The sequence below is a fragment of the Sus scrofa genome, chromosome 17 (genome assembly GCF_054392235.1).
Source record: "Sus scrofa isolate SSC_HxYL_T2T_F1_AM1 chromosome 17, Sscrofa_HxYL_maternal_Yorkshire_Landrace_v2.0, whole genome shotgun sequence".
Classification (NCBI taxonomy): Eukaryota; Metazoa; Chordata; class Mammalia; order Artiodactyla; family Suidae; genus Sus; species Sus scrofa.
In genome coordinates this window covers 29941620-29968709 of record NC_139399.1, presented here as the reverse complement: position 1 = coordinate 29968709, position 27090 = coordinate 29941620, and the positions used below count along the sequence as shown (strand labels likewise).

Sequence of the window (27090 nt, the reverse complement as noted above, 5' to 3'; positions counted from 1 at the left end):
GGGATTTATCCCAGGGATGCAAGAGTTCTTCAATATCCGCAAATCCATCAGTGTGACACACCACATTAACAAACTGATGAATAAAAACCATATGATGGGAGTTCCCGTCGTGGCGCAGTGGTTAACGAATCTGACTAGGAACCATGAGGTTGCGGGTTCGATCCCTGTCCTTGCTCAGTGGGTTAACGATCTGGCATTGCCGTGAGCTGTGGTGTAGGTTGCAGACGCGGCTCGGATCCCGCGTTGCTGTGGCTCTGGCGTAGGCTAGCAGCTACAGCTCCGATTCGACACCTAGCCTGGGAACCTCCATATGTCGCAGGAGTGGCCCAAGAAATGGCAAAAAGACAAAAAAAAAAAAAAAAAAAAAAAAAAAAAAACATATGATCCTCTCAATACACGGGGAAAAAGCCTTTGACAAAATCCAACACCCATTTCTGATAAAAGCCCTTCAGAAAGTGGGCATAGTGGGAAACTACCTCAAAATAATACAGGCCATATATGACAAACCCACAACGAATATCATTCTCAATGGTGAAAAGCTGAAGGAATTCCCACTGAGATCAGGAACAAGACAAGGATATCCCCTCTTGCCACTAATCTTCAACACAGTTCTGGAAGTCCTAGCCACGGCAATCAGAGAAGTAAAAGAAATAAAAGGAATCCATATTGGAAAGGAAGAAGTAAAACTATTGCTATTTGCAGATGACATGATACTATACCTAGAGAATCCTAAGGACTCTACCAGAAAACTTTAGAGCTCATCCACGAATTTGGCAAAGTCACAGGATACAAAATCAATACACAGAAATCGATGGCATTTCTATACACTAACAATTAAAGAGCAGAAAGAGAAATTAGGGAAGCAATCCCATTTACCATCGCATCCAAAAGAATAAAATACCTAGGAGTAAAGCTACCTAAAGAGACGGAAGACCTGTACTCTGAAAACTATAAGACACTGATGAAAGAAATCAAAGACGACACAAATAGATGGAAAGATATACCATGCTCATGGATTAGAAGAGTTAATATTATCAAAATGACTATACTACCTAAGGCAATCTACAGATTCAATGTAATCCCTATCAAATTACCAAGGACATTTTTCACACAACTCAAACAAAATATTTCAAAGTTTGTTTGGAAGCACAAAAGACACAGAATAGCCAAAGACATCCTGAAAAAGAAACATGGAGCTGGAGGAATCAGGCTCCTGGACCTCAGACTATACTACAAAGCAACAATCATCAAAACCATATGGTACGGGCACAAAGACAGAAACATAGATCAGTGGAACAGGATGGAAAGCCCAGAATTAAACCCACGCACCTACAGCCAACTCGTCTATGACAAAGGAGGCAAGAATATACAATGGAGAAAGGACAGCTTGTTCAATACGTGGTGCTGGGAGAACCGGACAGCCACATGGAAAAGAAGGAAACTAGAACCCTCCCTAACATCACACACAAAAATCAACTCAAAATGGATTAAAGACCTAGATCTAAGACCAGACACTATAAAACTCTTAGAGGAAAACATAGGCCAAACACTCTCCGACATAGACCACAGCAACATCTTCTTAGATCCACCTCTTAGAGTATTGACAATAAAAACAAAAATACACAAATGAGACCTAATCAAACTTCAAAGTTTCTGCACAGCAAAGGAAACCCTAAACAAAACGAAAAGACAACCCACAGAAGGGGAGAAGATATTTGCAGATGAATCAACTGACAAGGGATTCATCTCCAAAATTTATAAACACCTTCTGTAGCTCCATACTAAAAAAACAAACAACCCCATCCAAAAATGGGCAGAAGATCTAAACAGACAGTTCTCCAAAGACGACAAACAGATGGCCAAAAGACACATGAAAAGATGTTCAACATCACTCATTATGAGAGAAATGCAAATTAAAACCACTCTGAGGCCTTACACCAGCCAGAATGGCCATCATCATCAAAAAGCCTACAAACAATAAGTGCTGGAGAGGGTGTGGAGAAAAAGGAACCCTAGTACACCGTTGGTGGGATTGTAAATTGGTGCAACCACTGTGGAAAACAGTATGGAGATGCCTCAGAAAACTAAACATAGAACTACCATTTGATCTAGCAATCCCACTCCTGGGCATCTCTCCAGAGAAAACCATGACTCGCAAAGACACATGTACTCCAATGTTCATTGCAGCACCATTTACAATAGCCAAGACATGGAAACAACCTAAATGTCCATTGACAGAGGGGTGGATCCAGAAGACGTGGTACATCTACACAATGGAATATTACTCACCCATTAAAATGAACGAAATACCAGCATTTTTAACAACATGGATGGACCTAGAAACTATCATGCTAAGTGATGTCATACAATGAGACACCAACATCAAATGCTTTCACCGACATGTGGAATCTGCAAAAAGGACAGACTGAATTTCTTTGCAGAACAGATGCTGACTCACAGACATCGAAAAACTTAAGGTCTCCAGAAGAGACAGTTAGTGGGGGTGGGGGGATGTGCTTGGGTTATGGGATGGAAATTGGAAATTTCCTGTGAAATTGGATTGTTATGATCATTATACAACTACAGATGTGATAAATTCATTTGAGTAATAAAAAAAAAAAAAAGACTACATGGTCCTTCTTTTCAGTCAACAGTCTTATAAGGAGATGGAACCTGATTAGATAATCCCATCATTGAGTACATAAAAACAAACTGATATAAATGCTGTATGAAAAAGATCTTAGCTGTGTGAAAGTATTTAATATAGGAACCTGGTCAAGGGTAAGGGTTCAGGGAAGAATTCAAAGAAAATAGATGGATTTCAAGCTGAGAACTGGAAGCTGTGAAAAATTAAGAAGGTGAGAGACACGGAGAGAAAAAAAAAAGATAAAGACCTACTAGTGATAAGGATCACAGTAACTTTCAGAAAGAGATAGTGTAGCTCTCAATGCAGAGACCAAGAAAGGGAGTGATATAATAAGAGGCGGAAAGGGAGATAGGCCAGATCATAGAAGAGGCCAGGTCATTTTAGGTTTCTGATCTTTAGCTTTGTCTACTTTTCACTTTTAAAGTAAAAAATGTCTATTTCTAATGTAAGTTCTATTTGTGAAACATCTTTACAGGTAAAGAAAACTTCACGAATAATTGTTTAATGAATGAACAAGAGTAGTCATAGTTACTTGATGCAAAAACAGATTTCTGGGTTTTTTTTAAATTCAATTCATTTTAAGATCATCACCACCCACTCGAAATAAATGATTTGTATCTCAAAAGTTGAGGTGTTTTGCTCTGAGTGTTCTTCTGCTAATACGGATTACAGCACTTTTAAAACGTAGTGCTAAGGAGTTCCGTCATGGTGCAGTAGTTAACGAATCCGACTGGGAACCATGAGGTTGTGGGTTTGATCCTTCCCTTGCTCAGTGGGTTAAGGATCCGGCATTGCCATGAGCTGTGGTGTAGGTCTCAGACGTGGCTAAGATCCTGCATTGCTGTGGCTCTGGCAGAGGTCGGTGGCTATGGTTCCCATTTGACCCCTAGCCTGGGAACCTCCATATGCCCTGGGAGCGGCCCAAGAAAAGGCAAAGACAAATATATATATATAAATATATATATATATATATATAAATATATATAAATATAAATATATATAAATATATATAAATATAAATATATATAAATATATATAAATATATATATAAATATATATATATAGTGCTCAAACTGAAAATATTAAAAAAAATCAACATCAGAAGACAAAAATAGAAAATATCCCTTTCCAATTTTTGTATCCGTACTGAATTCCATCCTGCTTTAAATACTATTTTCCTAACTGTTCAGTCATTTTTAATTATGGCCTGTCTTCCAACTAATGACATCAAATATTTAATAAAATAATGCAGTTAACATAGTTTAAAAATTTGGGGCAGAGCCCACCTCATCATAGTTATTAAAATTATTTATTCCTTTAACCATACAGTCCCTACTCCTCTCCATATAATATTCAACAATATAATTATATGCTTATTTCCTCATTTCTGATTGTTAATAAGCATAATAAAAAAATAGCTATTGCAAATTTTCTAAGGATAAAATACTGGACTACACATTGGGATTGAAATGTGATTAAAGTTCTTTCTTCGATGATTTCTAAATATCAATAAGCAACTTGGGATATACGTAAACATAACAAAATTCAAAATCCACATTAGAGAATTCCCATCATGGCTCACCACGACCCAACACTGTCTCCCTGAGGATTCAGGTTCAATCCCTGGCCTTGTTCAGTGGGTTAAAGATCTGGCATTGCCACAAGCTGAGCCACAGAGACCACAGAGGTGGCTTGGATCCAGTGTTGCTGTGGCTGTGATGTTGGCCTTAGCTGCAGGTCCAATTCGACCCCTCACCCAGGAACTTCCATATGCCACAGGTGCAGTAGTTTAAAAAAAAAAAAAAAAAATGACACACACACTCAAATAAGATCTCAAAGGGATGGAGACTCAGGAGTTTGGACTTAACTTTTCTTTCTTTGACCACCACTGCCACTCTTTTTTGCCATTTTGCTTTTTTTTTTTTGTAAAAGCATTTAAGAATATAATTATTTCTAATGAAAAACAAACACAAAAAAAGCTGAACTTCTAAGTTAACCATGCTGATATTTTTAGTACAAAAGAAACTGAAGTTCCTGTTATGGCTCAGTGGAAATGAAACTGACTGGCATCCATGAGGATGCAGGCTGGATCCCTGGCCTTGCTCAGTGGGTTAAGGATCTGGCATTGCTGTGAGCTGTGGTGTAGGTTACAGATAGATGCAGCTGAGATCTGACATAGCTATGGTGTAGGCCAGCAGCTACAGCTCCAATTCAACCCCTAGCCTGGGAACCTGCATACGCCACGGGTTCAGCCCTTAAAAGACAAATAAATAAATAAATAAAATGAAGATTACAAAAAATGCCTCTAGTCAACCCACAGAGCTCAGAATATTTTTATATACTTCAAAAAATGGAGATTCAGATTTAGACAAAGACTTCACAGTTCAGACATTTTTTAGTTTTTTCAAACGACCTGTAAATAAGATTTGATTATTCCATAGAAGATATAAAATACAAATTTTCTAAATGATCCTTTTTTTAGTATTTTTGTCACACCTGAATAAAACAGTTGAATAGTTTCCACTTAACTCATCTTCATCATTTGTTATGTTTTCCATCTTTTACTGTTTTATATAAACATTAATAGTAATGACTCAAAGTCAATCTAAACTTAGAACTGCAGCTATTTTCCCCGATACCAACTAGTAAGAGAAAATTAGCATCAGCATGGAAAAGTCATGTTTCTCTGAGTGGTATCCTAGCAGAAGTTTAGCACAAAAAGTAGGAAAAGGGAACAGAACACATTCCAATTAAACCTGAGAACTGAATTTCTGTCCCCACAAAGAAGCAATGCCATCCTATCATCTACCCATTTTTATATCTATATCTATCTTTGTCTATTATATCCTAGGACTACATTTTAGTAATTGCATGTATTTGTACAGGCACTATACTTTAAAATGAGATATTTCCATTTAACATATGTGAGGAGTGGGAGAGGATAGAAGGATGGGGAAGAGAAAGAGAGGTTCAAAATGAGAGCTAAACTTAAGAAGAAAGAACTCTCTGGTTACCTTTGGAGAACTTCAGGAAAGCAATTCAATCTGAAAACTGGTAAATAAAAAGAAATCCAGCATTTATTTTATGCCTTTTCCGTATAAACTGTATTGCACGAAAACAAAAACTTGAGAAGAAAAAGTTATTTATAGACATCCAAATAGTAAGTGAAGATGGAATGATAAAGTCAGAATAACACTATTTTGTGACCCCTAATAAAATAATAGATCTAAGCAACAAATCATCAATGGCTGCTAAATTAACCAGGTAAAAAGTTGACAGGGAACTTTACAAAGAATAGATTAGGCAGACAATACCTGAACCTAGTGATCAGTCTTTCCACCAGAGAGAAAGATAATCAGACATGATGCAAAAGAAGATGCAACAGGAGTTCTCACTGTGGCACAAAAGGCAAGAAAAGAGCATTATCTCTGTGGTGGTTTCAGTTCCATCCCCAGCCCAGCCCAGTAGATTAAGGATCCAGCATTGCCATAGCTTCAGCATGAGTTGCAGCTGTGGCTTGGATTCGATCCCTGTCCCAGGAACTTCCATATGCCACAGATGAAGCTGAAAAAGATTTTGAAAAAAGATACAATGATCTATAAAGTATTCTTTCAAAAAAAAATACTAAACTCAAGCCTGATTAAGCCTCTAAATTTAACTATCTTTCATAAAAAACACAGAGGAACATGTTAAATGACATCACAAAGATGCCTCAGCAAAATAAAAAATGTGAAAAATTCTAAAAGACAAGTAACCTACTTTCTTCAACAAATAAATTACAAGGGAGGAAAGGGACAGAAAGAGAAGAAACTATAGAATAAAGGAGATTTAGGAAATATATCAATTAAATTCAATATGTAAATCCTGTTTAGATCTTGACTCAAGCAAACCAACATACAAAAAAAGCAAAACTCTTTATCAAACAATGAAAAAAATGTGAATACTAATTGGACATTAAATTATATTAAAGAATTCTAATTTTCAGGTTTGGTGATAATATTGTGGTTACATTAAAACAACAACGTGTCCCTACAGTTTAGAGATATATGCATAGGCATACGTACATATATTTACAGCTAAAGTTTGATATGGTATATAGGAATTGGTTCAAAACAGTCTGGGAGAAAAGTGCAGGGGGCACTAGTATACTTGAAATGATACTTAACCTTTGAAACTGGGTAGTGAACACATAAAGGTTCATTACACTACTCTATTTTTATGTATGTTTTTAAATGTTCATTTTAAAGTTTGAAAAAAAATAAAAAAGAATTGTCCTTGGTAGATAGTTAACCTCTCAGGCATTATGTAAATATTGATTGAGCCCATTTATGCATGAGGCATTATTCTGGTGCTAGAGACACACCCTACAACAGAGCAACTGACAAATGAAATAGAATTATATTTGCTAACACAGAGGAAGAAGTAATCAGAAGCATAAAATTCCAGAGATTTACTACTACTAGTTGACAAATATGAACAAGAACAATAAGGAAATGGGGTGTTTTTTGGTAATCATCTCCCATTCTTTCCTCTGCTTATCCCTAACTTTCCAATATTGCCAAAGTAGTAAGTCGAAGTAAAAAGATTATCTACTTTCTTCCTCTTTTCTGCATTTAACTTTTTTTTTAAGGGCGGGGGGCGGGGGGTGTCTTTTTAGGGCCACACCCATGGCATATGGAAGTTCCCAGTCTAAGAGTTGAACTGCAGCTACAGTTGCAGGCCTACATAATAGCCACATCAACACCAGATCCGAGCTACGTCTACAACCTACACCACAGCCCATGACAACGCCACATCCTTAACCCACTGAGTGAGGCCAGGGATCGAACTCACATCTTCATGGATCCTAGTCAGGTTCATTACCGCTGAGCTACAATGGGAAATCCCTCATTTTATACTGTTTGGCAATTTTTGGTTTCCTTTTGTTAAAACAGCTTAAAATCAAAATTATGACAAACCCATTTGGCCATTTCCCTCTTTTTTATTTAAGTTACTGTTATAATATAATAACAAGAATAATTTAACTAAAGTAAAAGAAACCTGAACAAAGAAAGAAAGAAAAATGTTTAAACAATAGCTTGAGAACTTTCCATGTAATCATGGAAATCAAGACCAAAATGATCTTCTATAAAACTGTAAATAATAATGATAAACTACTAAATTTAAAATTGGTATATTGCGCTAGCCCAATAAATACTACTTCTTTCCTATAAATCAGAAACTATATAACACAGAATTATAAACAGACTTCTTTTAAAACTTAGTTTGAAATTTCACACATAAAATATTAAATTATTATAATTATCAATACCTATTTAAATATATATACTTTCATAAGAAGTGGCTTAAACATTTCAAAATAAAATATAAAAATATAACTGTACTTATAGTTGTCCTTTATTATTTTTTAAAAATTTGTATTTTTAGGAGTTCCTGTCGTGGCACAATGGAAACGAATCTGACTAGGAACCATGAAGTTGCAGGTTCAATCCCTGGCCTTGCTCAGTGGTTTAAGGATCTGGCATTGCTGTGAACTGTGGTGTGTGAGCTGTGGTGTAGGTCACAGACGTGGCTGGGATCCTGCATTGCTGAGGCTGTGGCGTAGGCTGGCAGCTGTAGCTCTGGTTTGACCCCTAGCCTGGAAACCTCTACATGCTGCTAGTGTGTCCCTAAAAACAAACAAACAAAAAAAAAAGGCATTTTTTTAAAGGATCTTTCAAACTATTAAAATACTGAAACTTTCTTAACTAATGTTTTAGCATAACTGAGCACCAAATATGTAATACTGGAAGAATTCACTATGATAGATACATATTATGTAAAGAAATTAACAGCTATTACTTGTAGAATGAGCCATTCCATTTCATGAAAAAAAGAAGAGACAAGTCACCAATTTCTAGGTCACAACAGAGAGAAGTAACATTACATGGAAATAAAACACCGTTTAACAGAAACACAATTTTGATCATACCATCTAGTTCCCAATGAAGAAATTTAATGTTCAAAAAGGCATAAAGGAAAAAACCGAAATACATAGAGCAGTTGTAAACCACTAATAAAGCTCACACTGGGAGATAGGATTAAATACATAGGATCTTGTTTAGGGAATAAGAGCGTGAGGTTTTATTCAATATATCTTTTCTGACTGTGGGAAATATGTTCCTCTGTGGTATCTCTGAAAACATCCAACTCTGAGTTCTCTTAACAATCCGGTTCAACCCTATACTCCCACATGCTGAATATTCAAATAGAAGCAAGCAATGTAATGCCAAGCCTCTACGCAAAGGTGAGCGGACCCAAAACTGAGCAACACAGCCTGGGTTATCATTACTGCTTTATCAATTATTCTGGCAGCAACAGAAATCTATCCTAAAACACAAAATTTGTAAAAAAAAAAAACAAAAACAAAAACACCATGTACATCCTTAAAAAACTGACCAAGAGCAACCAAGAAAGAAATTCAGGAGGTGAATGAAACACAAATAAAAGAGAAAACTCACTAGCCACAAAAAAAGTGGAGCTGAAGTATTCAATACCAGTTTCTCATAAACGAAAGAATACATAACTGAGACCTCAACATCAAGAGGCACATGGTCCTAGTTCATACAAGGCCCAGATTTCTGTTCTTTTGATCTGTAGTCTTTTCTTTACACAGCAGTACCTTCTCTTTCAATGACGTCTTACATAGACCATTATTAAAACAACTTGCATTTACTGAAGGCACTGGGCAAGCAAATGAGATGTGCACGTCCCAATCCGCTTGTTCAGTGACCCCAATAGAACCTGGGATAGAATCACTACCCCATTTGCCCAAGGTCACACGTTTCCAGGCAGAGTAAGCTCTAAAAGAATCCATGAGCTTTGCCCTCCTAAAAAAAAAAAAAAAAAAAAAAAAACAGAATTCTCTCTAAAGCCTAAACCAAACCAGTTGTCAGATAAATGTGTTTCTTCTGACACCAACGGCTACTTTTAATTTGGCTGCTATTTCTCCTAGATTTTGTCCATAGGAATTCCATGCTGGTCTTCTTGTTCTGCATCCACAGTATATGGCATAGTCTCATCAATCTAAGACTACAACCTGTGAAATTAGGACATTCTAAATCTCTTTCATAAAATTACAATTCTCTCTCAATTTCTATCAAAAAAACCACCCTGCTTCTACTAAATTTCACATTCAGACTATTAACACCAATGAGTGTTAATTCAGAGATTAGTATATTAAATATCCATTAAATCTATGTTGTTTTTTAGATTTTCATATACCTTTTTAATACTTAAAATTTTATCTATATTCTAACACATATTTCCCCTCAAATAGACTCTCAAACTATAAAATTTTGAAAGTGAGTAAATTTTGTCATACAAATCCTTTATAGGTAGACATAATATCATACCATACAAAATACATACTCTTCTCTAAAATTGTGTGAAATGTTACTTGGTTTTTCTCTGTTCTTCCTAATTCATTGTCTTCAGACTGAATCCAATCCTTAAAATAATTTGAAGAAATTCAAAACAACTGAACCTAATCAATATTTTGAATGTTTTGAATTATGTTAATATAAATTCAAAGTTTAAATAATAATAGATTACTAAAAACAAATGAATGACAATTATTTCATATAGGAAAAAAGGACATCTCTTTATTAAATGCCAGTTATTTAATTTCATCAGCAGTCGTCCTGCAGAAATCATAAATAAATGGGACAGAATCTACCTAGAAAATGTTCTGAGAAACTTACCATCATTTTGGCTCTTGCCCTTCATCTCTTCTTTCCATGATGGGATGCTGTTCAGGGGAACATAGTCCCTTGTGTATTCTTTGCGTCTCTCCTCTACAGTCATCTTCAGTAAACGTTCTTGCAAAATAAAAGCAGAATCTCCATTTGTATTTAACTTTTGAATTCAGGAATTATTTTATAATTTAAATACTAACCATGCTAAGCTAACCAAAGAATTGGTATGGATTTGAAGAATACCAAAATGCAAATCTAATGACACTGTATTTGAATGCAAAAAGGTGTCAAATACGTATTAGTAGGGGGAAAAAAATCAAAGCCTAATGAGAAAGACATCCTTGTGACAGTCCAAGAAAGAAGTAAATTTTCTCAATCAACACCTACTGACAGTCCACTATGTGCCTAGGTGATACACAGCAGGTACAAAAGTGACCTTTAACTTTGAGGAGGTCACAGACAAAAGAGAAAACAGATAAGATAAAATGATAGCTACATTAATAAAATAAAAATCCTAAGGCAAATATGTACAAATGCTAAGAGTAAAAGAAAAGCAGCCAAAAAGATACTTCTTTGGAGTTCCCTTATGGCACAGTAGGTTAAGGATCCAGTGTTGTCAATGCAGCAGCTTGTGTCACTACTGCAGTGGAGGTTCAGTCCCTGGCTTGGAAACCTCCCCTCTTCTCGGGTGTAGCCAAAGAAGAAAAAGATACTTGCTCAATTCTACAATGTCATCAACAATAAGACTGCCCTTTCAATTTAATAATGCCTTTGTGGAGGTGATAGCAACAATAAATAAAATCTTAATTATAAGATTAAAATATTTTTAAGCATTTAGAATTAACAATAGTTGATGTTGTTTATAAAGAACTTACTGTGTGTCAGGCACTTCAAATATATAACTTTATTAAAATAATCTTCCCAAAACTCAGCAAAATAGATAGTATTATTACCCCTATTTTGCAGACAGGAAATGAAGCACAGCAAAGTTCAGTAGTTTATCCAAAGCAAGAGAGCTTCCCATTAAAGTCCAGTTAGATATCTCCAGTAGTCAAAAACTACAGCCTATATATATACCATTAGCCACTATACTGTACTACCTTCTCAGCAAAAGCTGCCCAAAAGAGGTGATGTGTATGCTGATTCCTGAAGGATAGGCAGAATTTTGCCATAAAGAGGTAACAAATAAGGATACTTCAGACTAATACAGCAATGTAACAAAGATGAGGAGGTATGGATAGTTTAATGAAGCTACAAGATATGTAACAAGGAAGAAAAGTAACAGATTGAAAAGTAGCTAGAAGCAGAAGTTAATATGAAAATATATAGGAACCTGTATACCATGCCCAACAGTTTAATCTTAGGCTATAAAGTATACCACAAACACTTAAAGTTGATTAGGCATATCCTAGATGGTACGTAAATGATCCACTAGGGATACTGGGGGAAAAAATGTAAGAAATTCTATTTATTTTGAATCTAAGGAAATAACAAAGATTTACCAATATTCAATACATAAACTGACACTGGCATCCTCACTCATTGTGTATGTCAGCTGTCATGCATCATATATTTTACCAAATAAAGGTCTCCACCATGTAGAGCAAGTAGTAGTCATACTCTCACTCTCTAATTCTTCCAGCTTTTTTTGTTTTTTGTTTTTTTTTTTGTCTTTTTGCTATTTCTTTGGGCCGCTCCCGCGGCACATGGAGGTTCCCAGGCTAGGGGTTGAGTTGGAGCTGTAGCCGCCAGGCTACGCCAGAGCCACAGCAACATGGGATCTGAGCCACGTCTGCAACCTACACCACAGCTCACGGCAACGCCGGATCGTTAACCCACTGAGCAAGGGCAGGGACCGAACCCACAACCTCATGGTTCCTAGTCGGATTCGTTAACCACTGCGCCACGACGGGAACTCCAAATTCTTCTAGCATCTTACAAGGCACTGTAGCTTAGGCGAATGGATTTAAGGATAGTATCTAATTTTAGGTAATTTAACCCTCATAAAATAACCACTTTAAAAGTCTCTGGAGTTCCCATCGTGGCTCGGTGGAAATGAATCTGACTAGTATCCATGTGGGTTAAGGATCCGGCATTGCTGTGAGCTGTGGTGTAGGTTGAAGACGTGGCTCAGATCTGGAGTTGCTGTGGTTGTGGCGTAGCCCAATGGCTACAGCTCTGATTCAACCCCTAGCCTGGGAACTTCCATATGCCTCAGGTGCAACCCTGAAAAAAGACACACACACACACAAAAAAAAAAAAAAAAGTCTTTCACAAAAAAACTGCAGAAAGTATTAATGTACACACAAGTGAACACAAAAAAAATGGAGAACCAATGTTTCTCCCTGCTCTTAGAACTGGTTTTTCTTCAGCCACATTAGGAAACCAAAAAGAAAAAAAAAATGTATTTTTAATCACATGTGATATATTCAATCACAATATTACAACATTCAAGGGTCAACACTGTATTGAATTTAAGATGCCAAGGGCATTCAAGTTGAAATCAAGACTCTGGAACTTAGGCAGGAGAGAGATCTAGCTTAGAGATTTGGGAAATCACAGCCTACACTTCCAGTCCTATAGGCAGTTCATAGTGGAGGGTAAGATAGAGGACCAAACCTCAAACAAACAACATTTAGGTAGTGGACACAAAAAGGAGGAAAAAATAAAACTTAAGATGTCACTGGAGGTACAAGGGGAATCAAGTTCCCAGTGATGTGGAAACCAGCAGAAAAAAGAGTGTCAATGAGAAGAGGGGAAATCTTGTTAATTGTGACAGGAAGATCAGAAAGAATAAAAATTAATAATCCACTGGTTTTTATCAACTGAGTCAAGAAAAATACTGAGGGAGTTCCTGTTGTAGCTCAAGAGTAACTAACACAACTAGTATCCATGAGGATGTGGGTTCAATCCCCAGCCTCACTAAGTGGGTTAAAGGATCCAGCATCACCTTGAGCTGTGGTGTAGGCCAGCAGCTGCAGCCCACAGCTCCGATTCAACCCCTAGCTTGGGAACTTCCATATGCTGCACCTGCAGCCCGTTAAAAAAAAAAAAAAAAAAAAAAGGTGAGAAGAGAGCAATATGGTTAACAGAGCAGTCTGGATTCTAATGCCAAAGCAAGCAAATCTATGTGATGTTGTGTTAACTTAATCTCTTTATGGTTCAGTTTCTTTTTGAAGTAAGTTGGCAGGTATTACCAACTTACATATGAGGCAACTAAGACAAAAGGGTTGAATAACTTAATTAGGGTTCCACAGCTAGTAAGCAGTATAACTAGGATTAAAACCCAGGCAAATGGTGTTCAAAGCTCAGGACTTTACAGTATACTACCTCACAGGGCTATTTTAAGAATTAAATGATAGAGTGCATGTAAGCTGGGCACAAAAACAGGACTCAAATTTTAACTTTTTAATAGTAGTACCATAATCATTGTTATTACTGAACGACTTCAGGAACAGTAGTTTGCTTAGAGTATAATATATCCTGGAGATTTTGAGAGACTGAGGAAAAGAAGAACAGCAACTCTAAGATGAAGCCCTGTGGAAGGAAGGCTACTTTAGGGCAGAAAAGACTTAATGGTTATTACAGGCTGAGGAGAGGAACCCAGAGATACTGAGATAACTAAACATACCCAAAAGGGAATAAATGATAATACAAGATCTCAAAGAATACAGAGGCAATAAAGAGCACAATCAGAGGGATTAATCTTAGAAATGAAGAAGTGCTTCGTCTAAGACACAAAGAAAACTGAAAGGACAATGGACATGTAAAGAAACAAAAGAGACTGTGGAGAAAGACATTAGGACTGTTTATGTTACATGATATGTATTTTCTCCATGAATTAAAAGGGAATGTCATCTGTCTAGTGTAAGGGATAAGGTCCTGATGGAATAGAAAGTTTGAAGAGAATGCTAAATTTGAAACAACACAGAGGTGGAAAAGTTATGACTAGTGTTTACCAAAGCACTACTAAAAAAGCTCAGATCACGAATATGGAAATATTGCAGTATCAACTGAAATCAATTGCAATATCAATATCAAGTTGAAAGATCAACGTGTAGTTTTAATTAAGTATCAGAAGTACATATGGGAACATGACATGGCCTCTGTCATTCCATTCACCTAAAAGTTTAAGTGTGGGAGTTCCCGTCTTGGCTCAGTAGTTAACGAATCCAACTAGGAACCATGAGGTTGCAGGTTCAAACCCTGGCCTTGCTCAGTGGGTTAAGGATCTGGCGTTGCCATGAGCTGTGGTGTAGGTTGGAAACGCGGCTGGGATCCCGCGTTGCTGTAGCTCTGGCATAGATGGTGGCTACAGCTCCGATTCGACCCCTAGCCTGGGAATCTCCATATGCCACAGAAGTGGCCCTAGAAATGGCAAAAATGACAAAAAAAAAAAAAAAAGTTTAAGTGTGGACACTTAGAAAAAAACAAGATGAATAATAAGACAATTAAGATAAAGCACCAAAATAATTTAACTTTCAGTACTTGAAATGGTAATACACATTGAGTGGCTTTGAATTAAGGCTCAAAATATTAGATCAATAGCATTTATTTAACCTATGTGGACTTGAAAATTGCTTATTTATTTAAACAGTGAAACATAATGAGGGTCACAGTCATATATAGTTTCTTTGGCTTTACACAAAATTTTTCCTTAAAGAATGTTTAACGTTTGTAGTAAATCCTTTGTGAAACAAGCATATAAATAGGCAGACATACTTATTAGATGGTACACTGAGTTAAAATGTTTATAGAATGCCTTGATATTTCAATGAAGTGGGTAAGCCTTCCTTTAGATTTAAATAACAGCTACAAAAATACAATACCACCCTCTCCAGTGCAATTCAAAACAAATTCATACAGTCCATCAGTTTCTTTTTTTTTTTAAGCTTTTCTTTCTTTTTTTAGTCCATCAGTTTCTTTTTTTTAAGTTCCTGGGCCAGGGATTGAACGCAAGCTACAGTAGTGACAATGCTGCATCCTTAACCCTCTGGGCCACCAGTGAACGCATCAGTTTCTTAATATTAACCACTGTTTTGGAAAACCTTAGCTCCTTCTTGATGGCATAACATATATGTATTTTTTATGGAAGTATACTGATTTATTATATTTTAAAAATTAAATATTCCAAAAGTACACACCCTAAAAAGACACTGACACACTAAAAGGTCCTCAAGTCACAATTTTCTTTTAACATGAAACTTCATGGACAAGACAAAAATATACTTTGTTAAATGTTTCTTTAATGGTGCATTTGCTTATCTGTTTAGAAAAAAAATAATATAGGAATATTTTCCCCTATCATTAGAAGAAAAAAATTTAAGACATTAAAGATTCTAAAATGCTTATCACAGTCCAAAAGCATAGATGTTAAATGGAGAAACCATTATAATATTGTTAGTTCAGAAACATTATAACAAAAAAAAGATCATAAATAATCGCTAAAATTTCATCAATTATTCATAAATTTAAAACAATTTCCATATCTTCCACTATTTTGCCTTCATTATTATCAATAATACAAAGTTTATATTTCAAGACCACCAATAAAAATGCGCATAAAAGATTTTTCAATGCTTACAAAGTAAATCCTTGTTGAAACTCAACTTCGATGAAAACAAAGCAAAATTACTTTACACTACTTTATATATCAGGCTATATACAGACTGATAACACAACAGTGGTTTGCTTTTTTTCTTTTCTTTTCTAGGGCCACACCTGCAGCACATGGAGGTTCCCAGGCTAGGGGTCTAATTGGAGCTGTAGCCTCCCAGCCTACGCCAGAGCCACAGCAACTCAGGATCAGAGCTGAGTCTGCACCTACACCACAGCTCACTGCAACGCCAGATCCTTAACCCACTGAGCGAGGCCAGGGATCGAACCCGCAACCTCATGGTTCCTAGTCGGATTTGTTAACCACTGCACCACGACGGGAACTCCAACAGGGTTTGTTTTGTGACACCAAAAGTAGTTCTACATATGCCCAGTTGTTAAAGCATAACTAAATGGAATACAACCTAGTCTGTCAATATTTAAAGACCATTTTAACTGTGTTGTTCAGTTATACTATGTTAAATCTTCCCAGGAGTTAACGTGAAAAAAAAAAAAAAATTCCCTCTCATCCCCTTTCTCAGGCATTGTTTGAAGGCCCTACGCAGAGGATTCTTTTCCCACATTTATTCTTTCTCTATCCATGTTTGGCCTTATTTATAAAGACCGGGAGTTGCAATAAAAATCTATAGGTTGTAAAGAGCTATTAGAGAAATCAACTTTCAATCTGGAGTGGAGCAGAACCCTGGAGGGCCCCCCCACCATGTACAAAACTGAGCAATTAATGATTAGGACAATAGAGTCACAGAATCAGTGTATAGTGCACACTCCTGAGTTGTTCTACAGATACTATAACTGCCATCAGAGGGGAAAAACACTAACTGCATGATGACCAGACAGCCCCATCTTGGGCAGTACTGAATCTACAGCTAGCACAATTCTAAGAACTGGCCTCAAGAGAATGGGATTAACATTATTGCTCATAATGATCTATATCTTTGTGGGTATCGAAATTATTGCAGCTTGCTCTGCCCATATTATAAGCATGCAACTAAAATTGCTTGTAGGAGGTGATGCTAGAGACCAATGTTGACATCTTTCACTGTGAGAATGCAGTGCCCTAAATCAGCATGAAAAAGTTAGTTATTAGCTCTGTTTTAATCCCACAGAAATTGAATGAAGTTTGACAGTAAGGAACTTTGCTTTTGCCCCTTTCCTGTTTGTCCATTTCTATTCATTCCCGTCTAACCGTAAAAGAATTGTAGCAATGAGATCTTCAGGCAATTTAACCTAACTCTTGACTTATGCTCTCCTGAATACACACCATGCCCTGCCTAACCTGTTGATCCTTCTCCTAGATAAAAAGAATGAAAATAAAGCAGTTAGAAAATGACTAGCTCTCCACCCCCAACAGCCCCTTTAGCAAATCCAGCAGGCAGATTGCTCAGGCAAGAAAATGCTGAAGAAAGAGTCAGCCAGTCTGCTCACAATAGAGATTCATGCAGAATCCAATGTCCTGTCTCGATGATTTCACTGAGTCTTCTCCCTTTTCCCCTTTAAAAACTGTCATGGCTGAGCATAATCTTCAGAGTTGGTCTCAGGACATGAGCCCACTTTCTCCCGAGATCTCTGGCTTTTCTCATTAAAACAACTTTCCTTTCTATTGACATCTGCCTCTAGAATTATTGGCTTTTGGGCGATGAGCAGCTGAAGCTGAGTTTAGCAAGAGAACTAGTCATCCCTTCCTCCTTCCTCTATAAAGAACATGATACTTAAGGAGAGATGTGCATTTCCCTCACTCAGCCTCGCTTTTGATACACGGTTTAGTACATCTTGGCAGTAGCAATTCAAGTCCTTTTTACTACATTTCTGTAAAATTAGCTGCTACAGAATAAAAAGAAAGGAGTGGAGTGGGAGGGAGAAAACTGCAAAGACTCAAGTTTTACCTTGGATTATTACCTAACTCTGACACCAGAGAGAAAAAGAGAGAGGGAGAAAACAGCGCTGGGTCGCACACTTTGTGTATCTCCCCGACCTCAATGTCACTATCAATCTGCCTGATCTGGCTAAGCTTTGATCAGCACAAAACTCAGAGGTGGCTTCATTCACAGAAGAGTGGCATCGGTCTCACAGTCTTACTCTGAGCAACTTCAGACTGTGAATGGGATCGGAATTTAGAGGGAATCACTGCAGAGAAGAGCCCATTCAGACTTCTCTGAAGGCACTTAGCCTCTCGGACAAGACACGCTCGTGTTAGGTTCTCCACCTGTCCCCCCAGCTCCAGGTTCTGAAAGTCACACTGAGGCGCAGAAGGAAGGGCCCGGCAAAAGGGCTAAAGACGCGAGGGTGGGGACGCCCTGCCAGAAGAGGAGCAGGACGCAGAGGCGCGGAGTAAACCGCCGAAGCTCAGCGGGCGCGGAGCAGCAGCAGCTGCGGCCGGGGTGCCAGCTGGCGGGCACGTGTCCCTGGGACACCCGGCCGGCACTCCGAAAGTCCCAGCTGGAGTCCGGGGCGGGGTGGGGACCGCCGCGCTGGGGGAGAAGGTGACCCGGCGCGGAGGGCAGCAGAGAGGGGCGTGAGCCCACAAGTGTGCGAGCGGCAGGTGCCCGGGGGCGGCGCGTGCACGCCGGGGTGCGCGCACGTGCGCGCGTGTGTACACACGGACCCGCGGGGGAAGCGGCACCGGCCGGGAAGGCGCGAGGCGAGAGCCGGGCGGAGGGCGCCTCTGCACACACAGCCCTGTCCCCCGCCCCCACCCCACCCCTTCCACCCCTGCCCCCGACCCCAGGACTCGACAGGACGGTTACCTTTCTCCTCTCTCCACACCTTTTTCTTCTTGTTGCTGGGGTACATGTTGCTGTGGGGGTGGCTGGCTTTAAGCTGCAAGTTCCCCAGGCTCACGGGCAAACAGGGTGTGTGTGGAGTGGGAGGGGTGGGGGGGCACTCGGGAGGGAAAAGTGAAAGAGGCTCCGCACCCGCGCCTTTCGCCGCTCTCTAGTCGCCGCCCTCCCCCCTCAGCCGGCGTACTGCTCCGGCTCCCACCCGCCTCAGCCCCGCGGCCGCCGCCACAGCAGCCCTCAGAGCCTGTCAACTAGGTCACGCCTCGCGCTAACCTAACACCCGCGCAGGCCCCGCCTCCCAGCCGCTAGCCAGCGCCGCCTCCCATTGGCTGCACCATCCGCCGCTCTCCGCGTTCCAGCCACCGCGCGCCCCGACTTCGGACCCAGGGCGCAGGCGCAGGCGCAGGCTCGGGCCCGACGCCGAGGACGTTGGGGAGCTTGAGGGGGCGGAGCCAGGGAGCAAGGGGGCTGGAGGTAGCCTCGCGGCTGGGGTGGCGCGTGAGGCGGCTGCCTGGGAGAGGCAGGAGGCACTAGGAGCTCCCCTCCCGCTTTGCTGCGCTAGGAGGACCCGAGGGCGTGGCCTCTAGGGCCAGGTGCGCCAGGTGACTGCGGAGCATCCTCAGGGCCTTAACCTGTGGAAGTAAGAGATGTGAGTTGACACGAATTGTGCACGTTCACTCTAACTGCTCCATCTGGATGGCTTTTACCAGATAATCTGAAACTTTTCTGTTGGTGGGCAAATGTAACCGAAAGAAGTGAAAGGATTAGGTAATGGTTTCAGACCATATGTAATCAGCTTCTCAACCTTACACAGTTCAGTGGAGTCCGGTGAAAAGTGGAAAGAACAAAAGTAAACTGGAGTACTCAAGAGTTTTAAGAACTGGGAAGTAGTGAGCAACCAAAAGTTATATTGGAAACAAAAGACTTTCATCAAAGCAAATTCAAATGGGTGTTAATAAGAGCCAGGTCATCTTACCGTTTTATTCCCCCACAAATTGCTTCAGGTCAAGGTGATGGTCTAAAGGGCTCACCTGATGCTGGGTAATACTAGTATTTAGGTGTTCTAGAATTTAGAGGAAGTTTGGTAACCCCCTCCCCAAATTTATGGTTTTTCTAAATATCAGACCATCCACTAGGCTGATTTCTTTGTGAATCCACATTTATTTAACAATTGGAGTGTTGTCTTATAAGCTGTACTTAAGCTAGGTATGTAAGAACAAGTAGTTATTTGGAACACATTTTTTAACAATTAAAAAAAAAAAAGAGGAGGCCCCATTAAAAATTGTAAAGAATGAAATGTTTTGAGTAACAGGTCTCTCTCATGAGGATGATTAATAACATAGTAAGGTACAATTTTTTATTTTAACATTATCTCTGCTTTTTTTCTTTTAATGCTATGAAATAATGTTTCAAGAAGGAAGTGATATTTGAGCTAGTAATAAAAATATGCACACATTTATTGGCAATGGAAATAAAAGGAGGGCTCTGATTCAAAGCATAGTACCCAGGTAGAATCAATAAAAATTGTTAATGGAATAGATTTTGGAAAGAGGATGAGAAAGAAAAAGAATATAAGGGTTCCATGGAATAGTTGAAAATAGCAATTTATCAATAAGATTGGGCAGTACAGGAGCAGTTTCAGATTTTGCAGGAAAGGTATTGAGTTCTTATTTAGAAATGCAAAGTGTATCGTGTCTGCAGGAAAGTGCATCGTACTAGGCACCTTTGCTTTGTTAAAACAGAAGTTTCTGCCCCAACCCAGAGCCAGTCCTTCCACCTGTGCTTTCTTAGGAACATTATACTATTGATTATCTTTATCCTATGTTGACTGAAAGAACTGGGACCATTCATCAACTTTTAAACCTTTTAGGTTTCTCCCATGTTAAAAAAAAAAAAAAAAATTCCTCCTCCTCTCCAAAACCTCTCACTTACCAAAATGTGTCATTTGTCTTATATCCCACTTTTGCTCTTCAGTTTGCTTTAATCTTTTATCCTCTAAATCAACTGAAATGGCTGTTACTAAGTTAATCAGTTGCCTTCATGTGCTATTTAATGGACATTTTTCAATCTCTCTTACAAGATCTCTCAGCACATTTAACACTGTTAATCTCTATTCCTCCTTAAACCATTCTTTTCCATTAATTTCCTCACTCTTTTGAGTTTCCTCCTGTCTGGTAATTCCTTTACAGTCTCCTTTGTGGCCCATCTTCCTTTTCAGCCATTACATTTTGGAGTTCATTAAGATTCACTACTAATCTCTTGTCTATTTTCGCTTTATACTTTTTCTTTGAATAATTTCATCCATATTCATGGCTTCAGTTATAACAGTGGTTCTCAATCGGTGCAGTTCTGCCTCCCTTGGGGACATTGGCAATGTCTGGATAAATTTTTGGTTGTCAAATCTGGGGGAAGAATGCTACTGGCACTGTGTGAGTGTAAACCAAGAATTCTGCTGAGTGTCCAATAATGCACAGAACAGTCCCCCACAACAAAGAAATATCTGGCCCAAAATGTCGTTACTGCTGAGATTGGAAAATCCTGAGTTAAAGGAAAATTTCTTCTTGAGCTTTAAACCTATACATGCTACCATATACTGGATCTCAACTTTAAGAGGCAGTGTTATGCGCTGGTTAAAAGGCATCTGAAGCTAGTTTTTCTGGATTCAAATTCTAGGTTTACTCCTTTTTTTTTTTTTTTTTTTTGGCTTTTTACGGCCACAGCTGCAACATATGGAGATTCCTAGGCTAAGGGTCTAATCAGAGCTACAGCTGCCAGCCTACACCCCAGCCACAGCAGCACAGGATCTGAGCCACGTCTGTGACCTACACCACAGCTCATGGCACTGCACCAGATCCTTAACCCACTGACCAAGGCCAGGGATTGAAACCACAACCTCATGGTTCCTAGTCAGATTCATTTATGCTGCACCACGACAAGAACTCCAAATTCTAGGTTTACTCTTATTAATTATGTGGCCCTTGGCAAGTTACTCAAGATCTCTGAACTTTGACATTTTTTGAAATCTATTATGTGGAGATGACGATAAATATCTACTTTATCAGATTGATTTGAGGATTAAATGAGTTAAAACACATAAAGTGACTAGCACATAGTAAATATGGCAGAGATGCTCACTAGCATAGTTTCTTCTTTCTTGGTCCATAGCCAGACTCTATTTTCCAACCTCCCTTGGAATTAGCACATGTGACTGCATCCTGGGTAGGTTATGATGCAAAAGGCCACTTCCATGCCTAACCATCAAAACTCCCATGTACTCATTCATGTTCTCTCTTTTTCGCAGTGATCCCAGAACCAGCATCTCAAGAAGGAAGGAAACTGGATCCCTGAGTCACTGCTTGGAGGAGCATCTTTGGGATCCAAGGAGTACCACATCAGGCTCTTAATGTAAATAAGAAACTTTTATGTATTGTGTTAAGGCCTAGATATTTAGAAGGTATTTGTTTCAGCATTTTTTTATTTTTTATTATAGTTGATTTACAATGTTCTGTCAATTTCTGCTGTACAGTAAAGTGACCCAGTTATACATATATACATTCTTTTTTTCAAACTATACTCCATCATTTTCCTTGTGCTATGCAAGTGATTAGATATAGTTCCTTTGCTATACAGCAGGATATCATTGCTTATCCACTCCAAATGCAATCACTTTAAGCATTTAATTTAATTTTATAATTTTTTTTTTTTTTTGCCTTTTTTAAGGGCCGCACCCACGGCATATGGAAGTTCCCAGGCTAGGGGTCAGATCAGAGCTGTAGCCACCGGCCTACGCCAGAGACACAGCAACGTGGGATCTGAGCCGTATCTGTGACCTACACCACAGCTCACGGCAATGTCAGATCATTAACCCACTGAGCGAGGCCAGGGATCGAACCTGCAACCTCATGGTTCCTAGTCAGATTCGTTAACCACTGCACCACAACAGGAACTCCCAAGCATTTAATTTTAATTATTCTTACAAAATACCATTATCATTCTAAAGTATCAAATATTAGTATCAAATATTAATATTTAGTATCTAAAAGATACTTGAAATATACTACATACCACATGGTACTCATGATCTTTTCCCCACACTTAGACCTCTTTCAGTGTTCCCCATCTCTTTGAATGGCTTCATCACACATTCACTTGAACAGTCTAGAAACCTAAACACCATCTCTGGTACCTCTTCAAACTTCACTCTCATTCCTAATGAATTGCTGTACCTTCTCAATTTTATCTCCTGTATAATCTTGAATTTTTTACCTTTCCAGTAGCACTTAACTGTCCCCCATGTCCATTTTTGCCCCCTTCTGTCTATTCTCTGCCCTGCATCTAGAGTTATCATGTCAGATGTGATTAGGTCATTTCACTGTTGTAAACCATTCAGTGACTTCTTGGTGGTCTTTATGTGGACTGACTTGAACTCCCTCAAAATACATATGTTGAAACCCTATCCCACAATGTGATTATATCAGGATATGGGGTCTTTAGGACGAAGTTATGGTTAAATGAGGTCATAAGGGTGGGAATCTAATCCAATAAGACTGTGACCTTATAAAAGAGAAAGCTTCACACACACTCACTCTCTCTGTCTGTTTCTGTCTCCGTATCTCCCCTCCCCCTACCTCTACCATCCTAACTCCACTATCCTCTATCATGTAAAGATACAGTGAGAATGCGGCCATCTGCAAGCCAGGAAGCGTGCCTTCACAAGAAGCAGACTATGCTGGTGCCCTGATCATGGACTTCCAGCTTCCAGAACTGTGAGAAAAATAATTTCTATTGTTTAAGCCACCCAGTGTATGGTATTTTGTTATAGAAGCCTGAGCTGCTTATTATAGTATAGTCTTATTATAAAAACTGAATCATTTAGAAGTGACCATCACCTACCAAAATTCTGCTTTTCTTATACCCCAACCACCCTTCTCTGATTCCAACCATAGCAGCCCTTAGAGCTTTTCAGTTACTTGAACACATCTTATTCTGGCCTTTTCACATGTTTATCGCTATACTTAGGACATGTTTTGTTTGTTTAACCCATTCTCATTCTTCAGAGTTCAGCTGGCAAAATTCACTCCCTGGCAAGCCTTCCCTGACCCTGACCCCACCCCACCTCTATGCACAGTTTCCCCTTATATGCCCTCAGTGCTCATTCATTTTCCTATAAAACTCTTTTAACAGTTTTTAATTATCCTTTTATTTTGTGTTTATTGTATAAATATTTATCTTTCACTCTGTACTTATAAACTCTCTGAGAACAGGAAATATATCTTGTTGCTCATCATCTACAAACAATGGCACAATGCCTGAAGCATAATACAAATTTATTGAATGAATAAAAGAATGGATGAAAGTTAAATGAGCATCCATACAGAGATGTTGGCAAAACTAAGGTAGAGCATATAAGACTGAAATAGGAGGCACTAATTTAATGGGAAAAGCTTGGAACTAACAAAATTAATGAATACCTCAAAGAGCATTACTGTGAATCTTTAGTATATGATATATTTTCAATACATGAATGAATGAGGGAGAGTATGGTAGGAGAAGAATGAGAAGTTGTGTTCAATGTGTAAAAAATTAATTACAGTCAATTTTCAGAGAAACCAATAATGTAACTTCAAGAAGGTATTGATGGTCAGAAATGTCAGATGTCTCACAGAGATCAAGTAGGATGAAAACTGAGAAAAGATCAGTGGATTTATAATCTATATAAATTAGTGAAAATAAAAATAATTAGTTGAAGAATAAATGAGAGACAACAAGCCAGAAGCAGTGGTTATGGAATAGACTGAAGTACCAGAGAAAGTAAATGTGGATAAAATCAAAAGAGAGAAAAGTCTTAGACTTAGAATAAAGGAAGTACATTTCATCTTTTGAGATGAGTAAGAAAAAGAATGACCAGAAGTTCCCAGTGGGGGTCAGCAGGTTAAGAACCTGACATAGTGACTGTGAGAATGCGGGTTCAATCCCTGGCCCCAGTGGGTTAAGGATCTGGCATTGCCACAAGCTGCACAGATGCAGCTCAGGTTCAGTGTTGCTGTGGCTGCGGCTTTGGTATCAGCCCCTGATCCACGAACTTCCATATGCTGCAGGTGTGGCCATGTTTTAAAAAAAGGATGACTGGGAGTTCCCATTGTGGTGCAGCGGAAATGAACCCAAGTAGCATAAATGAGGATGTGGGTTTGATCCCCGGCCTCTCTCAGTGGTTAAGGATCCAGTGTTGCCGTGAGCTGTGGTGTAGGTCACAGACATGGTTTGGATCCCATGTTGCTGTGGCTGTGGTTTAGGTTGGCAGCTACAGCTCCAATTCAACCCCTAGCCTGGGAACTTCCATGTGCTGCAAGTGTAGCCCTAAAGGGCAAAAAAAAAAAAAAAAAAAGTGAGTAGATAGAGATTCAAGAATGTTTTTTTAACCTAAAGGAAGTCAAAGGACAGTGGGTTGAATGACCTCAGTTTCCGTGAAAAGAGGAAGCAAATCATTTCCTGAAAAAATGTTGATAATTCTGGATCCAACTAGGGACTGTAAAAAACATTGGGGAGTGTTTAATGGATGATAGTTAAAGAGTTTAAATGAGTTTTATTTAGACAGTTTTTAAAAGTACATAAGTTAGGACAGTCTATTTTGAAGTTCTTTGGTGAAAGGAAAAGAAATTATGGACTGTGGTAGGCTGAATAACAGTTGCAAAGACTTCCAGGACCTACTCTCTGGAACCTATGAATGTCACTTTATTTGGCAAAAGGAACTTGGAGATATGATTGAGGATCTTAATATGGGATGATTATCCTGTATTTTGGTGAACTCTCAATGTAATCACAAGTGGCCTAAGAGCAGAGGGAAATTAAACCCCAAAAGAGAAAGCAAAGTGATGATTGTGCAGAGATTGGAATGACACAGCCACAAATTGAGAAACATGGGCAGCCATTAAAAGCTGGATAATCCTAGGCAAGGAATAGATTCTCCCCTGGAGCCTCCAAAAAGAACTAGATGTGCCTTTACTTTTAGTCTTTGAAGAATCCTTTTGGGAGTTCCTGTCGTGGCTCAGTGGTTAACTAAACCTGACTAGGAACCATGAGGTTGAGGGTTCTATCCCCGGCTTGGCTCAGTGGGTTAAGGATCTGGTGTTGTCATGAGCTGTGGTGTAGGCCAGCAGCTACAGCTCTGATCTGACCCCTAGCCTTGGAACTTCCATGTGCCACGGGTGCGGCCCTAAAAAGACAAAAAAAAAAAAGAATTCTTTTGGACTTCTGACCTCCAGAACTGCAAGAGAATAAAATTTCTATTAAATTACCACTAAATTTGTGATAATTTTTCACAATAGAGATGGGAATAAAGGAAATAAACCTGAAAAAACAAGGTAATAAATTCATTTGTTTCAGAAGTAATTACCTGAACACATTGTAAAATATTGGATATATTTTAGATATAATTTCTCAACTAGATCCATTCTTTGATATTGTTGATATTTCCATACTTTTACCTAAATATTCATTTTGATTTCTGGTCCTAGCCTTGAGAGTATTCATTTGTGAGATGCCCATATATTTTAAGACAGTAAAGAGGTCATTTTTAAACATTTTTTAATGAAATTTTAATGAAAACACCATTTTAACAATGTAATTGATGATTGAGGTTTGTTTGTCTTGGTCCTGGTCAAACTTCAGCAGTTACTTACTTGAACAGAAGGTAAACATTTTCACCAAGATGGGGACCAAATCAGACTGACTTGGTCACTATGTTTCTTGTCCACATTAGCCTTGAGATGTTAGATTAAAGGATGATATCAGGTTCGTTCATGCACTTGAGTTTTCCCATAATTGCAGTTTGCACCTCTGGAAGTAAGAACTTCCAGAAACTCTGAACAAAGTTCAAAGAGCAACACCTACCTATTTGAAGCCTACCACTTATCTCCTACCAGAGAAATTACAGGCTGGATATGATTACTTCCCCACAGCCTGCTCTCTCCATCAGCTGCCTTCATTCTGGGTTGAAAGGAAATTCCTGGCAGCTCATTGGCCCAAGAGTAAGGAAATTGTTGCTTAGCAACCAAGTCCTGACCCCCACATACCTGAAAAGAGGAAGCTTGTGGGCCAGCCACCTAGTTCTGCCTGTGTTACAGTGAGAAAGAGCTGCTTAGGAGAATATGAAGCCCTGGTCCCTGCTAATAGAGATATTGGTAATTCTTGGGGTCACAGTTACAAGTAAGTTTTTCTGTCGTTATGGTTCCTTATTAGGATCCTTAGCACTAAGGGTAGAAGCTGATTATAAAATCATAAGTAACTTCACTATATTCCTACTTAACACCATCTT

The 27090-nt window shown here is 38.8% G+C and overlaps 2 protein-coding genes across 12 annotated transcripts in view; one reads left to right on the top strand and one right to left on the bottom strand.

The window, feature by feature from the left end:
* Positions 1-19050, bottom strand: part of MACROD2 (mono-ADP ribosylhydrolase 2) — a 2051375-nt gene extending 2032325 nt beyond the window's left edge. For all 8 annotated transcript variants that reach the window (XM_085004514.1, XM_021077531.2, XM_021077533.2 and 5 more), the window contains exons 1-2: positions 18744-19050; positions 10390-10506 (exon numbers count right to left, since the gene is read on the bottom strand). In XM_085004514.1, the coding sequence (XP_084860640.1) occupies positions 10390-10506; positions 18744-18789 (163 nt within the window). In that variant the 5' untranslated portion in view covers positions 18790-19050. The remainder of the gene's footprint in view (positions 1-10389; positions 10507-18743) is intronic.
* A 160-nt stretch (positions 19051-19210) lies between these two features.
* The window catches only part of SEL1L2 (SEL1L2 adaptor subunit of ERAD E3 ubiquitin ligase), a 115581-nt gene continuing 107701 nt past the window's right edge, over positions 19211-27090 (top strand). For 2 of the 4 annotated variants that reach the window (XM_085004510.1, XM_085004509.1), the window contains exon 1: positions 26815-26981. In XM_085004510.1, the coding sequence (XP_084860636.1) occupies positions 26924-26981 (58 nt within the window). In that variant the 5' untranslated portion in view covers positions 26815-26923. Of the gene's footprint in view, positions 19426-22077; positions 22182-23443; positions 23543-26814; positions 26982-27090 lie in introns of those variants that run through there. The other 2 variants (XM_085004512.1, XM_085004511.1) reach the window with 2 other exon arrangements.